This window comes from Cheilinus undulatus, linkage group 22 (genome assembly GCF_018320785.1).
Source record: "Cheilinus undulatus linkage group 22, ASM1832078v1, whole genome shotgun sequence".
NCBI lineage: Eukaryota > Metazoa > Chordata > Actinopteri > Labriformes > Labridae > Cheilinus > Cheilinus undulatus.
Genome location: NC_054886.1, coordinates 29,901,752 through 29,917,864, shown reverse-complemented (window position 1 = coordinate 29,917,864; position 16,113 = coordinate 29,901,752). Strand labels below are relative to the sequence as shown.

The following is a 16,113-nucleotide window of genomic DNA, read 5'->3' as shown; positions in this document are numbered from 1 at the left end:
AGCTGCTTCTCTGTTGGATTCTGAAAGCTTTGACAACCTTGATAATAAAATCACTGGCTACTAACTGTATTTGTTCAACTTTAGTTACAGTATTTCTCAGAAAAATACCATAAAAGTCGATTTTTGGCTCTTTTCAATAAGACATATGAGATGTCAAGTGAAATATTTAACCAAAATATGTCAAATTTATGCGTTTTTCATCAAATTTACTACAATAACAGTAAAAGTCAACAGAAAAGACTCAGCAGAGCTGTCTTTAATTTAAATTTATTTTAGAAAAAGCAAAGGCTTACTGGAAATGGGGCAATATTTCCAAGATTAATACTTATTTCAATAAGAGAAAAAATGCACATAAAAGCCTTTAGGTCCTGCAGACTGGGTTATTAACTCTGGTTCAGTTTTTTCTCTCATCTTTGCCGTTGTTTCGGTGTTAAATCTATCCTGGACCACATGTGCGGCGTCCGTACAAACTACTGCGATAACATTTATCTTCAGAATTAACGCTCCTTCATTTCCGCTGTGCTGGCACATTTCAGACAGAGGAAGGGCTCCTTTTTATTTTCGCTGCTCTGGAGCTCAAGCTGTCAAAATTCTGCCTCTCCTTCACCCCTGACGCTGCCCCGGCCTCGTCCTCTGAAATAACTCACCGCCGCGCCTCTCCTCTTTCGCTCCCCTCTGCTTCATTTCATCTTCTCTTTCCTCGCCAAAGTCGGGAGGGTGACGGTCTGCAGGCTGAGCGTGCGTTTGCGGTGAGCGAGCAGGAGGAAGAAGATGAGGAATCCAGACCCTGATCCGTTCCCGTCTGTCACCGTCTCGCTCGGCCGCCGCGTTTTCCCTCACCTCGGCTTTGCTCGCCCCGTGCAGGCAGTGGGCGAGTGGCCGCCTCAAAGCATTTCTTCCATTCCTGCCTGTCTTCGGCTCGTCAGCTCGGACCGCTGACTGTTAATGTTCCTGCACGGCGTGAGGGTCAGACACGAGCCGGGTTTCTTCCATCACACCGGCAGACTGTAGAAAACTCTGGAAAAACACTTCATGTGGACATTTAGGCCCTCTGCAGACTTTGACTGATACTCAATCCCTCGGTACCCAGTGTCAACAATCAGCGAAACTTTACAGAGCAAACTTTCAGCAGGGTTGTCATTAAAGTAGGTTAACTTAAACCAGGTCTATCAAGGCTGTGCCCTACAACCATCTAAACCTTATCAGGGACTTTAATGGACTCACGGCTCAAGTTTCTCTGAATGGCTAACTTTATGGTTCCAAAATGTGAACTTTGAACTCTGAACTAGAAAGGCCAGAATTCCAAACCTACCAGAAAGACTGTGAGAGGTCAGTTTAATTGGTAGATTACACCTCTGTTACCTCTGGTAATACACTACATGGACAAAAGTATTTGGCCACACCTGTTAAATATTGATATCAGCTGTCCTAGCCATGCAGTCTCAATTTACTAACATTTATGATCCTAAACGGGTCGTTCTGAAGAGTTCAGTGACTTCAAGAGTGGGACTGTGATGGTGTCACATTTGCAATAAGACAGTTGGTGAAATTTCAGCCCTGCTAGATATTCCACTGTCAACTGTAAGTGATATTATTAGAAAATTGAAGCATTTAGGAACAACAGCAACGCAAATCACAGAGTGGGATCGTGGCAATGGTCATGTGCAGACATGCCATCTATAAGCGGGAATAACGGGGAGGGCTGTCTAAGGCCCAACCAAAATGATGGCCCATGGCGGTCAGCAACGTCATGGTCATTGTATGGTTAAGCTGTTAAAACTATATTTTATATTTTACCTGAATAATAACTATTGCATCAAAGCAACAAATATATTTTTTATTCATTGTGCCATACTATATCTAGACCTTTTAAAAATGTAAATCCATTTTCTTAAAAACAGAATCGAAAAGGGTTAAAAATTACAATAAAAAAGTGTAAAAGGGAGTGAAAAAGGATTTTAAAAGTAGCTGAAATGGGTTAAAGGTGGAAAAAAAATAGATAAAAGTGGCTAAAAGATGGGTTAAAACAGGCATAAAAAGTGGCAGAAGTGGGTTAAAAGAGGCAATGTTGGCTGAAAAGGTAATGAAATGGGATTATAAAGTGGGGAAAATGGTTTAAACTTGCAACAATGGGTTGACTTAGGCAGAAAAGTGGCAGAAGTGGGTTAAACTGGCAGAAATGGGCATGCAATGTGGTGAAAAGGGGTTAATACTGGCAATAACGGGTCAACAGAGGCAATAATAGGCGGAAAGTGGCAAGAATTGGTTTAGAAGTGGCAAAACGGACAGAAAAGGGTTTAAAAGTAACAAAAATGCTTTCAAGTGGAAGAATGGACAAAAAAGTGGTGAAATGGGATAAAAAAAAAGTGGCAGAAATGAGTTCTGTGGCAAAAATTGGTGGAAAAAGTGATGAAAACAGGTAAAAATGTAGTAAAACTAAACGCAAACTGCGCAAATTGGGTTGTTAAAAGGTGTCACAAATAAATACATTTAACCCAAAAACAGTTTGAAACACTTTTGAGCTCCAGAATGAGGTAACAGTAAGCCAGGACACTTGCACCGATGCTACTTGGTACTATCAATCAATCACAACTGGGGAGGGCCCATTCTCAGGGGCCCAGCCAAATCTGTAGGTGGGCCTGTGTGCAGATTTACTTTTATACAGACCGTTTAAACATTACTTTGATTTCAGCATAAATCCTACGAAAAGTTTTAAGTCATTTAACTTTTTTTGTTAGTTCTTTTAGGCATCCCCACATTGAGAACCATTGCTCTAGGTGCTATTTATAAGTCAGAGATAAACAGTCATACATCAGAAGAAGAAAACAGAGATACTGCACAACTGTCCAGTCGTAACTCAGCACTCAGGATAACAGGTGAAGCAATTACACAAAATCATGAAAGGCTGCGTTAGTATGTATAGGCAAAATGCTAAAAAAAAAGTTAGCAAACATACAGAAAGGCCTTTAAGCTTACAACGATTCTGATGGGAGAACGTTACCTCCCTGACTGCACTGTGACAGCTGTAAAGTTTGGTGGAGGAGGGATAGTATGCGGCTGTTTTTTAGGGTTTGGTTTAGGCCCCTTATCTACAGTGAAGGCCAATCTTGATGCTTCACCAAGACATTTTGGTCAATGCTATGCTTCCAACTTTGTGGAAGGCTCTTTTCTGTTCTAACATGACTGTACTCCAGTGTACAAAGCAAGGCCTCTAAAGAGATGGATTGATGAGTTTGGTGTGGAAGAACTTGACTGGCCCACACAGAGCCTTGACCTCAACCCCATCGAGCACCTTTGGGATGAAGTGCCTGACCTCATAAATACTCTACAGGATGAATGGGCACAACCTAAAAAACACCCTAAAATCTTGTGGAAAGCCTTCCAGGACAATCAGCTGTTACAGCTGCAAAAGGGGGCCAACTCCATGAATTTGAATACATTGTCATTACCGTCCTTGCTGGTGTTATGGCCAGGCGTCCAAATACTTTTGTCCATATAGTGTATGCCTGTGTGACTGTAATCTGAATGTCTCTCCAGGTCACCTGGTGATGGACTTGAACCACATGCTGCGTCCCGCCAAGTCTCCAGAGAAGTGCACCCTACAGCTCCTGAACCAGCCGGCAGACAAACTGGTGTCTCTGTTTGAGCAGAAGACGGTTAAAGGATGGTGGCCGTGCACGTGTGAGCAGAACGGAGAGAAGATCATCGCTGTGAGAGAAACAAAAACACACACGCTTAAAACACATGATCTGATAGAGTTGCTCTTACTTGGAATAATCCCTCATGTTAACACAAAACTGTCCTCTTGGTGCGTTTCAGGGGAAGGTGGAGATGTCTCTGGAGATCGTCACTGAGCAGGAACACGAGGAGAGACCGGCAGGACTCGGCAGAGATGAACCCAACATGAACCCCCACCTGGAGGAGCCTCAGTGAGTCTGTTACACAAAGAAGTTAAACTACACAAACACATGAAAACAGGGTTTCTAATCCTCATTTCTCCTCCCAGACGTCCAGAGACTTCCTTCCTGTGGTTCTCCTCTCCCTACAAGACCCTCAAGTTCATCCTGTGGAGGAGGTTCAAGTGGTTCATCATCCTCTTCATCATCCTCTTCTTCATCCTCCTCTTCCTTGGTGTCTTCCTCTATTCCTTCCCGGTAGGTTTAAGTAGGTTTTATTAACAGTAAAATAAGATCACACATGTAGGTACTTAAGTTGTTTTTACAACCAAATGCAAACTTTGCTTTTTATTTATGATGGATTTTGCTAGAGTTGTCATATTTAAAAAAAAAAAAAAAGAAAGGAAGATTGACAGGAAAGAGAGCAGTCAAATTATTTCCAGCAAGGATAGTCCCGTTTTCACAGAGGCCCTGTTCATCTGCTTTTAGCACCATAAGAAGTGCATAAAGCTTTATGAAACTAGTTCATCACCAGTATTTGGCTTAAAAGAAGCCAACTAGCCTGTAAAACACACAGGCTATGCTGGATGGTCCAGACTGATGGCATTCTGGATGGCTGTTGGATGGCCACCATGTCCCATCCTCAGCAAGGAGGAGGTGGAGCGGTGTTTGAGCTGGAATCATAGAAGAAGGGTTGGTAGACTCCTTTAAGGCACCTGAAGATGTCAAAATGATCTCAGCAGAATAAATGAAGTTCCTAACTGCCCATTTCTTGCCATGGTACAAAAAGAAGAACCATGCCTTTCAGAGTAAAACCATTTTCATGCACGACAATGCACCATTCCTGCAAAAAATCCCACTGAGGCCTCTTGGCTGCTTTGGGCATAAAGGAAGAAATAACCACGGTGTGGCCACCATCATCCACTGACCTCAACCCTGTCTACAACCTGTGGAGCATCCTGAACAGGAAGCTCTATGAGGGTGGATGACCTCAAAACAGCTCTGGGAGGCCATTCGGACATCCTCAAAGGAAGCCCAGGCAGAAACTAGACATGGACTTCCAGGTGATATCAAAGAAGGGCTCCTAAGTTTATATTTGAAAAATATATATAAAAAAAAAGACGGGCTAAGACTGGTGGAAATGTTGCAAAATGGCCAGATAAAGTAGTGAAAAGTGGTTAGAGCAGGGGTGTCACACTCGAGGTCCGGGGGGCGAAATCCGGCCCGTGGTGCAGTTATACCCGGCCCACTAGATCATATCATGTAACTGGCCAACCAGTATGAGGTCTGCAGATTTACTCCAGTATAAAAATGTCAACTTAACCTTGATGATTTATAATACCTTTGCTGAGTCTGAAAAATTAGAAAAAATAAACAGTAAAAATAATCGGATAAAAGTCAGGAACGCAGGGGAAATTTGTGTTTTCTCTATATGTTTAATTTTGCAATTCACAGTTATGACTAAAAGTTATGGTTTAACTTTTAATTTCATATTTCAACCTTTACATCTCATAACTTTTACTTTTATCCCATATTTTCACCTTTTAAATTCATAATTTTAAATTTTTAACCCTATTTTGACATTTTAAGGTCAAGATTTTGACTTTTATCTCATGCTTTGACCTTGTTCAACTCCTAACTTTGACTTTTATCTCGTTTTTTTACCATTGAAATTTAATCTCATATTTTGACATTTTAAACTGACAATTTTGATGTTTATCTCATATTTTGATGGTTAAATATCATGATTTTGACTTTTATCTCAGTATTGCTGATCATTTGAACTCCTAACTTCTCATTCATGACTTCTCATTCTCATGTCATTTTAAACTTTAAAACTCATGATTTTGAATTTAATTTCGCATTTTGACTTTCAAAACTCATGTTTTAATCATTTATCTCATTTTTGACTGTTAAAAATCATGGTTTCAGTATTCTATCTCATATTTTGCCTTTTAAAAACATTATTTTGATTTGAAATGTCATGTTTTTACCTTTAAAACTTATAAATGTGACTTTAATCTCAGATTTTGTTTTTTTTTTTTTTACCTATCATGTTGACCTTTAAATCTCAGTCATTTAGGTTGACAGTCAGTGGTTAAACATTGACCCTGCTACGCCCTCAGGTTAGACTCAAATTCAGAATCCGGCCCCTGCTGTGATTGAGTTTGACACCCCTGGATTAGAAAGTGGCCCAAAAATTGATAAAAGAGGAAGAAAATGGCAAGAAGTGTAAAATTATGGGTTAAAAGTGGCAAGAAATTGTCTAAAAACAGTAATGACAAGGGGTTAAAAAGTGGTAAAATAGTTGAAAAGTGGCAAAAATGCATGGAAGAGTGGCATAACAGGGATACAACATGAAGGGAGTGGCAAAATGTATCAAAAATGAATTAAAAGTGGCAAAAAAAAAAAAGAAGGAAAAGGGGTTAAAGAGTGGCAAAATGGGCAAAAATTATAAAAATGGTGTAAGAGTGGCAAACAATGACTGAATGAAGTAGTGCAAAAGGATTAAAAAGTGTCAAAAATCAGTTAATATTGGTGCTAAATCACAACTGGGGAGGGCTCATTCTCTGGGGTTTCGAAAGAAAATACAAATATCAATACTAACGCAGTTATATGTGTTTTAGGCCAAAATATTCATTTAATTTTGGTTTATTTGAAAGTCTGGGAGAGTCTCTGTCAAGGCTAAATCTGTCCCTTGTACTAACTCAATGACCCCTAATATAGACTGTTTAATAGGATATTAGATATGTAATTTGGAACACAGTGTAGATAGCGTGTGTAAGAGAGTGACCCTCTTGACGTCTTCTTTCTACCTCTGATGTTTTTCTTCTTTTACCCCCACAGAACTACGCCGCCATGAAGATGGTCGCTCCGTTTGGACCGGCGAAAGCAGCCGAGTGATGGAGGAGGAGATGAGAAAGAAAAGACTGAAAAGTAAAAATGAGAAACAACTTCAAGAAACTTGTGAAATGAGGCTAAACATTTCTGATTTATCCCTGAGTCTCTATAATGATTTACGTCACGATGCTGAGGTTGATCAGAGTTTTGCTGCAGTGTTGAACTTGTGACCCTCCCCAGACTGCTTGGAGATAAGTTTACATGCTTAAAAAAAAAAAGAAAAGCAATTGCACCCATGGTTCACAAACTCCTCAAATTAGCGTGTTTGTGTCCATTTTGTGCCTTTCCCGTCAGATCACTGCGTCTCCATTCTTCACAAACTCCTATTTACCGTAGCCGACGCTTACCCGAACCCACCATCAGATCTCAGCAGGTGTCGCCCGCCTCCTCGTCATCTTCTGCGTCACGTCTTTCATCCCTCGCTCCGTCTCGTCTGCGCTCATGCAGAGAAGAGGGGAGGATAATAAACGCCGCCGCCATGTTGGAAGAAGCAGGAAGCAGAATCAAAGGTTGTGATGTTGCTGTCTGATCTTTCTACCTCCTGCTGTGTCTGCAGCGGGTCAGGCAGCGGTGACGGAGCGCTTACAAAACTTTATCTCTTTAAAAACTCTGAAAAAGAATCTTTAGATATGAAGTTTTGCCTTTATTGTAAACACAATGTGCTGCGTTTGAGTGCAATCAGACATCTTAGCTGTATGTTTTCAGACTGGATTTTTATTGCATTTCCTTCCATTCCTCCTCCACTCTTCCTCAAACTTTTATTCTCTTCCTTCCACTTTATCTCTCCTCCTCTCTTTAGCGTCTCCTCCCATTTTCCATCTTCTCTTCCTTGTTTCCTCCTTTCTTGCCCTGCTTCCTTTCTACTTTTTCTGTCTTCTCTCCTCCTTCCATCCCCCCTAGATTATTTCTCTTCCCCTTTACCCTGTTCTTTTCCTCCTTTTCCTCTTCAGGTTAGAGATATACTTGCTTTTATATTTGTTAAAATGGGCGCTGGCATATACAGCAAATTCAGAAAGTATATGATACTTAGGCCGGTCGCTGAAGTATACTTACTGACCTGATAGGCCAGTTGGATCACATCCATCAAGGCAATCACCATTACTGGAGCCACTACCTGAACTAAATCTGTGCTGAAGCCAGTTGGAAGAGAGAAAAATGACCTCCAAATATGGCTATGTGGTGCTGAACCAAACACATTTGCCAAGTCTAAAAATACAAGGGAATTTCTATTCTCTACCTTAGCTGCCTGAGTCCGATGCCAGATCATGCTTGTGGTTCTATGCACCCTGCAAGACCTGGTAACCCTGCCTTCTGCACCATTGTGTCTAATAAACTATTTCTAGCCTCTGTGCCACAACACTTGATAAAATCTTACCCTCTACATTTAAGAGTGAAATAGTTCTACACTGGTTTAGATTGGAGGACTCCTTCTCCTTGGGAATCAGGGATCCTCCTGCTCTACACCAGGCTCTGGGATAGTTTCTCCCACCTTTGTAACCCGAGCACATCAGACCTTTTTGAGACCCGTTGGAAGACTTCATTTTGCCCTGGGATGGAAGAAGCCATTGCACACCTTACTACAGCCTGCACTTCCTTCCTCCTGAGTAGTCCTACATCAGTACGAAGCTCTATCTCTCCTAAAGGTGGAATGTCAGGTGGGAGGCCTAACTCGCCGTACTTCCCTGGATCTGACTGAGTCTTAAGCTCTCCTCTACCTGACATAATATGTAGACTGCCTCACATTTCCATTTCTTGGGATATATTTCAGATCCATGTTGGCAACACTCCATAGACCAGGGGTTCTCAACCTTGGGGTCAGGACCCCCTTGGGGGTCACGAGACACTGAGATGGGGTCTCCAGTTGCCCTAAAAAAAACCCAAGAAAATCTTTTCTATTACACTGTTGCCACTTTACACCAAGTTTGTCAACATTTTCATCATTTTTTCCAACAATTTAAGCCCTCTTTACCATTTAACACCTATTTTTGTCAGTTTTAAAGTCTTACCACCACTTTTTCTGCCTGTTTTTGCAACTATTAAACCGATTCTTGCAACTAAGCTGAATTTTGTCTCTGTTGACCCATTATTGCTACTACTAACCCCTTTTAATGACTTTTTACACTCAATTCTTCCCATTTTAACCCCATTTCACCATTTGATTTGCCAAATTTTCCCAGTTTAACCAATTTCTGCCAGTATCTACCTATATTTTCTTTCTCAGTTAACCCATTTTTGCCAATTTAAAGCAACTTTAGCCACATTTTAACTCCTATTTACCACTATATACACCCATTTTTGCCTTTTTATGCCATATTTATTTAATTTTTGCCACTTCTAAACCATTTCTGCTATTTTTTAAATCCAATTTCACCACCTTTTCCACCATTTTGTGCCATTATTAACCCATTGTAGCAATTTTAAAACCACTTTTAATATAAAATATGGATATCACAGCTTAACTTTACAGTGGACCGTGGTTTTGTTGACCTCCATGGGCCCCCAGTTTGGCTGGGCACCAGAAAGCTCTCCCATTTATCCCCTTTATGGACGGCCTTGACTGCACACGGCTATTCCAAATTGTGCATGGCTGTGTTCAGCCACCTCCAGGTACAGTGGAGGTTCCCGGTCTCTGGCAGCTTTATTTTGGGGTCGCAGGCTGAAAAGGTTGAGAACCACTGCCATAGACAATATTCAAAAAGAGTTGGAAAAGAGTTTGGTGGGTAAATGGATGACGGCTCTTTGTTACATTCATTATGGGACAATGAAAATAAACGTCATAATTTGAGCTTGACAGAAAACCTTCTAAACTGGTTTAGATCAGAGGACTCCTTCTCCTTGGGGATATGGATTTCCACTGCTCTACACTAGGCTCATGACACAGCTCAGATTCAGTGTGAAACATTTCAAGAGGCGAGCAATGTTATTTTAGCGTCTTTGCAAAGTACAGCTGATGAATGCTGTCGAAAAGAAGCAGGAAAACACCAAAAATAAACCCACAAAATGCGGTGGAATGACATAACCCCCATAAGTAAAGTATAGTTCTCTGAGAAACTCTGTGAAACTCTTAGTAATAATTTTACCCCTGATTGTGTGTATGAATTAAGATTTTAAAAGCAAGTATATCTCCAACTTCTTAAATTCCTCTTTTTCATATCTAAAAATCTTTCTTGAACCGTCACGTCTCCCCGCCCTCCTCCCCTTCCTCCTGCCGTCTCTCAGCACTCTCTCAGGGTTCAGCAGGTTAAGTCGGGGATTTGCTGGTGTTGATGTTGAGCTTTATTAGTACAAAGTGTGTTTTTAGAGAGATCGATGGACGCTGATAAGGACCCACGCTCACACTGTGCCTAAGAGAGTGGAGTCATGAATGTTAAGGTGTGCTTTCTCCTACTGGCTGTGGGTTTGGGCAGATTTACACTATTTAATGCTTCTGCAGACATTCATTAAAGTGTGCGAAGGTCAAACCAGGAAAGAGAGAAGGAGAGAGACTTATTTATGCAGATTGTACAGGATTTCCTCAAGTCCATCGAGTGTTTGCGGGGTTATCTTTGTGTATGTTTAGGTCTTTTGATCCTATTTTAGCCTGTTCTGAGTGAGGAAGCAACAAAAAGCAAAGGAAAAAAGGTGGCTTTTCTCTGCTCCTCCTGAAGTCTAAAGATTTTTCTTCTATGCAATCACGTGTTCAGTTTGTTGCTTTGCGTCTCACCACAGCGGAAACATTGACTTTGTCCCATTTGGTTAATTTTGTTTCACATTAGCTGATTATGAGGCAACAAGGCCTTGTTAACAAAAAGTCACATGCACTGAGAAGCTGCCCACTTATTGGACAGAGCTTTGGTAACCTGAATCCAGGAATTTAGCTTTCTTTGAGTTTTAAAAATCAGTCCAGAAAGCATCTGAATGAAGGCATCATCCAGGTTTTCACTCCAAGAATCAGTGGCCTCTGCTGGCATGGTAGTAGTTCACTTTCCAGTGTTAAGATTTGCCCCTTTGTACCCTTGAACTCTGCTTTTTTTTTTTGCATATAAACCACAAAGAAACCACTGTGCATTTTGCTTCACCCTCAGGCATCACTAGGGACATTTTTGTCCATTTGGGCAAATGTTTCCTCTTTGTCTGCTCACCATTTTAACTGTGTTAGTGCATATGGTCTTATTTTGTGCAACAAAGTTTCTTCCTTGGCAAATTTTTGAATTCAAATTTCAATTGCTCTAATAGTTTGGGGGAACACTGTGAAACACATTTACTACCCTTTAAAGCCATTAAGGACAAAAATGTCCATTTCCAAAAAAACTGCTATAAAAACTCAACAGATTAATATTTTTTCTGCTGTTTTTTCCATAACTCTCATAAACAACTTCAGCTGTGCTCAAAACTACCAAATATTCAATCATTTTGAGGATTTTAACCCTTTAAATGCCAGTTTGATTTCTTAAAGTCAATGTTTTTTATGAAAAAAAAGCAAAAATATGTGAGATCTTTCTTGAACCAAATGTTGGATGACTGGGACATTTTTTTCTAAATCCATCTTGGATATGTCAGTGATTAGCCAAAATATTGACTAATATAATATTTTTTCCTGCTTTTTTTTGGTCAAATCTTTTGATCAATTTCAGTTTTGATCAAAACAATCAAATATTGAATAATTTTCAGGGTTTTAACCCTTTAAATGCCAGTTTGATTACCGGATGGTCATATTTTTTCTAAAAAAAAAAACAAAAAAAAACACACAAAACAGTTATTATTTTCCAGATAACTAATGTTGGGGGGGTGGGAGGTGTTTTTTTTTTAAATCAGTCCTGGGTATGTCAAACATTAGCAAAAATGTTGACTTTGATGCATTATTAGTTTTTGTGCAGCATCTGATTTAAAATTTACTACCCTTTCGAGTCACATGTGGACAAAAACGTCCCATTGACTCCTATTCAAACCACATTTTTTTATCTCTAAGTAATCAAACCTGTATTTAAAGGGTTAAAATACTCAATATGATTGAATGTCTGGTAGTTTTGAGCACAGCTGAAGAGCTGTTTAAGAGAGTTACGCAATATAAAGCAGAAAAAAATATTAATTTGTGAAGTTTTTGTAGCAGTTTTTTGGAAGTGGTTGTTTTTGGCCTTGATGGCTTTAAAAGGTAGTAAATTAAAGTGATGCCTGAGGGTTAAAGGTGGGCGAATTACTTCTGGTTCACCTGCTATAAAAACTTGATTTAAACTGCTGTATATTCGTGGGATAGAAAGAAAACCTCTTGCCAGGTTGCATTTGAATTTTGCATGTTATACTGGAAAGTCTTGCACTGGTGGTCTTGGCAGTGGTTCAAATTATCTGTGAAATCTATATGATGCACTGGAGTAAAAGGCACTGGAAAAGATTGCAAGATAAAAAAAAACATCTTTGTTACTTTTACTTTTCTTATATTAACTGCTTATAGCATGGCTTCCCAATGTGGGGTCTGGGTCGCCAAGGTGGGGCATCGTAAGATCTGTCTGCCCTTATTTTTTCAGAATTAAAATTACACATATTAACTGAAAGCATGATATCACTCTTGACACTGAAAAAAAGGAGTTTAGACATTATCTTAGGGTTTTACAGGCTAATATTGTAGCCTGGGCTAAATCACATGCTAGTTGCCTTAATGCAAGTTGTAAATATATTTTTGAAAGTGGTAAAATTAGGTGAGTGCACAAAAAAAAGTTTGAATATCTGAAAAAGAAAGATTTATTTTGATAGCTAAAACTGACCCTTTGTCTTGTTGCTAGGCGATTTGAAACAGCTGAAAATATCCTGCCATTTGGCTCACTTTAATTTAATTTCAATTATCTTTCAAACCTGCTATCAGTGAAAGAATAAAGACAAAAGTGCAGTAAGGTGTATGACAATAACCCCAACTACGTTGTTAAAACAGTTGAAATCGTTGCACATCTCAGATGCTAATGATGCTGGCTAACGATAACTGTCCTCGAGTGGCGAATCAACAAAAAATTGTTTTGAAAAGAAGAGAACAAAGACAAGTTCCTGCCTTAAAAGAGCAACGTTGACTTTTAGTTGTAAGCTGTTGTTAATGCTAGTTAGCCAACACTACAAAATAGCAATGTAAACATTGTGTTATTTTATGACGTGACCCTCTATTTACCTGGAGAAAAAGCCAGTTGCTTACACCTGTTAGCTAACGCCACAAACTAGCAATGCCATGTGTTATGTTTTTGATGTAACTTTTATTTAACTGTGGAAAAACAGGTGAAATTCAAAATTTCTATAAAGCTATTAAAATAGCTATCAAGTCACATCATGCTCTACTAAGCTGGCACATCATATTTCTAGTTACAGATTTTAGCTAAATAGTTAAATTGTCAAGTCAAGGAAAAAGTATGTACAGAACTGTTTTAGAAGTAGATACATGAATGGTGGTAGCTACGTGATTAACATTTGTACATGAGCTGCCATAGCTAAGTTAGCTTAATAACAAGAGATTTAGCAAATGTAGCAAAAGCAAACTTAGCTATGTAGACAACAAAGCTACATAACTTAAATAGCTGCTTCGTGAGCTTAGCTTTAGCCACGTGAGCTATGCAGCTGTATTAGCTATAAAGCTACAGCATCTACCTAGCTTACACAGCCAATGAAGCTACATAGGCTATGTTTGAGGCGTTCAAATTTTTTTCACAGAGGTAGACTGTTTACGGGTTTTGTCAAACATTTTGTAATTCAGCTCACAGGTCAAGTTTTCAACCCTTTTCTTAACCCTCACCTTATCCTTAAATGAAAATTTAATCCAAATTCAAAAAGTCTCAAATGAACGGCCTGTGAGAGGGACTGTCAGAAATGAACGGTCTGCAGCTAGACCCCTCAGCATTAGGACAAACAAGGATGAGCCTTACACAGTGAACCTCCACTATTAGCCCTATCTCCCAATAGTGAAGAATCCTTTAAAAACATTCCTGGATCCAGACGGTGATCCGGATCACTCCCAAAATCTAACTCGCCGATTAATCCCTCCCCGGTGGGGTGGAAACACGGTGAGGCAAAGCATTGGCTTCGCTACGTGTGAAAGTCATGGCAGAGGGTGAATATTCCTCTGTTCCTCCCAGCATTGTGAGTATTCTCGCTATAATTCACTTTCTCTCTGTTACGCTCCGACTCGTCTCCTCAACCGGGCGTGCGTCTTTCAAACACTATAAACTCCAAAACTTTGGATAAGTTACTCATGTCTGCCATCTACTGGTGTAAAGTGGTATCAGCGCAGCCCTATCTCCCAATAGTAAAGAGTCCTTTAAAAAATTCCTTGATCCAGACGGTGGTTTGGCTCACTCCCAAAATCTAATCAGTTCTTTCTTATGCCATTTCTGACATTTCCAGGAAATTTAATGAAAATCCGTCCATAACTTTTTGAGTTATGTTGCTAACAAACGAACAAACCTATCTGATCACATAACCTCCTTGGTGGAGGTAAAAATACTTAATTTCACTGCGATGCACTGAAAAGACTTGGCCCGAGTGAAACTACTAGTAGCCCATCAATGGTTACAAAGAGAGGGGCTTCCCTGATTGGTGGAGAGCCAACAAATGGTCACTTATTGCCAGGACGACGAGTAGGCTATGAAAAGTTAAAATCTGTTTTATTTTTTGTGTTTTGCAGTATTTGTATTTTGTGTTAGTATCTTTAAATAGTTTTACGTATTTCTAAGAGCTTTAACATCCTGATGATGTAAACACACATGCCTCAGTAAGATTGATAATGTCAACTGTACCACTACTGACTGTTTCAGATAGTTTTATTTCTTTAAAAGCCTTACAATGCCTTTATGCTGGATGCTGTGTGTCTGACAGAAGCCCCGTCAGTACATATAAAACGCCTTTAGCCTTAAGCTTTAATGCCTTGACATAAAGTTGCACTCAAATTAGACTCAGTGTTCAGCATGAATTCAAACTTAACTTTTAAATATTTCCAAGTCTTCCAGTGTATGACAGATATTTTTCAAAGAGCCAGTCCAGTTGTTACTTTTTAAAGAACCAAAAATGACCAAGAACTTTGCTACAGTAGCAAAGACAGAAACCTTTACAGAGCCAGACTGATTGGTGGAAAACCATCTACTCCAAAGACATGTATAGAAAGTAGGCATGCTTTAATGTTTTATTTTTTTGGCAGTAAAAGAGGAAAAATCTGACGTTTGTGTTGAAATGCAGAAACCTTAATCTTCTGAGACTGTGCTGTGCTTCAGCTTCATACACAAGCTTCCTCCAGCTGTTGAATGTTCTAAACTCAAGATGCCATAAAACTGCACTGATTGATCACACTATCAGACTCTGTCTCCTTCAAACTGCTTTAAAATCCACCATGATAAGGTGATTCTGTTTTCTTGATCATGACTGAGAGTATTGATGATATTGTGTTGTTTTCTGGGAGATTCAGACTGAATGTATTCTGAACATGATGTGTTTGACTTCATATCAAAGAGCAATACTGTGTGCAAAGCATTATGGGTCAGTATTATCAATAAATCTACATTTCTGATAAGTTGCATTTGTTTTTTGTCTTTATATGACTAAGTTGAGCTGTGAGGAACTTTCATATAACTGTTGCCCAGGTTCTTCACCAGCCAAAGCTTTATGGGTGAGTGGCAAAGAGAAAGCCACTGTTGGAGAAAACTCAGATTCAATCTGGACTAGAGTTCACCAAAGGCATGTGGGAGACTCCATGGTCAAGTGGGAGAAAGTTCTGAAATGTCTGAGGAGACATAAATGGAGCTTTTTGGCCATCTGGCAAGACACCAAACACTGCACATCACCACAAACACACCATCCCCACTGTGAAGCATCATGCTGTGGGGATGCTTCTCTGCAACCAGCTCTGGAAGGCTTGTACAGGTAGAGGGTATAATGAATGCAGCACAATATAGGAAATCTTGGAGGACAATCATATTCAGTCTGCAAGAGAAAATGACCTGAAGCATACAGTAAAATCTAAACAGAAATGGTTTAAAGACGAGGTGAATGGTCTAGAGTGGCCAAGCCCAGACCTCAGACCTCAATCCAATAGAGAACATGTGGCTGGACTTGTAAAGGGCTGTTCGCGCCCCATCCCTGTGCAACCTGATAGAACTTGGGCAGGTTTGCAAAGAAGAATGGAGTAAAATTGCAGAGCCCAGATGTTTGAGCCTGATTGAGACCTAGCCACACAGACTCAGGACTGTGATTGCAGATAAGGTGCATCTACTAAATACTGACTTGAGGGGAGTGAATATTTATGCAACTTATTTTCCAGCACATATTTTGACATTAGGCCAGGCCGGGCCCCATGGGTGCAGGCCCAGCCACCAGG

General features: G+C 39.9%; 1 protein-coding gene across 1 annotated transcript in view; it reads left to right on the top strand.

Annotated features, from left to right (window-relative positions):
• Positions 1–8,713, top strand: part of dysf (dysferlin, limb girdle muscular dystrophy 2B (autosomal recessive)) — a 135,395-nt gene extending 126,682 nt beyond the window's left edge. Inside the window, exons 52-55 of the mRNA XM_041779036.1 lie at positions 3,538–3,710; positions 3,820–3,929; positions 4,007–4,154; positions 6,744–8,713. Coding sequence (XP_041634970.1) covers positions 3,538–3,710; positions 3,820–3,929; positions 4,007–4,154; positions 6,744–6,800 — 488 coding nt within the window. The 3' untranslated portion in view covers positions 6,801–8,713. The remainder of the gene's footprint in view (positions 1–3,537; positions 3,711–3,819; positions 3,930–4,006; positions 4,155–6,743) is intronic.
• The last annotated feature ends 7,400 nt before the right edge of the window (positions 8,714–16,113 follow it).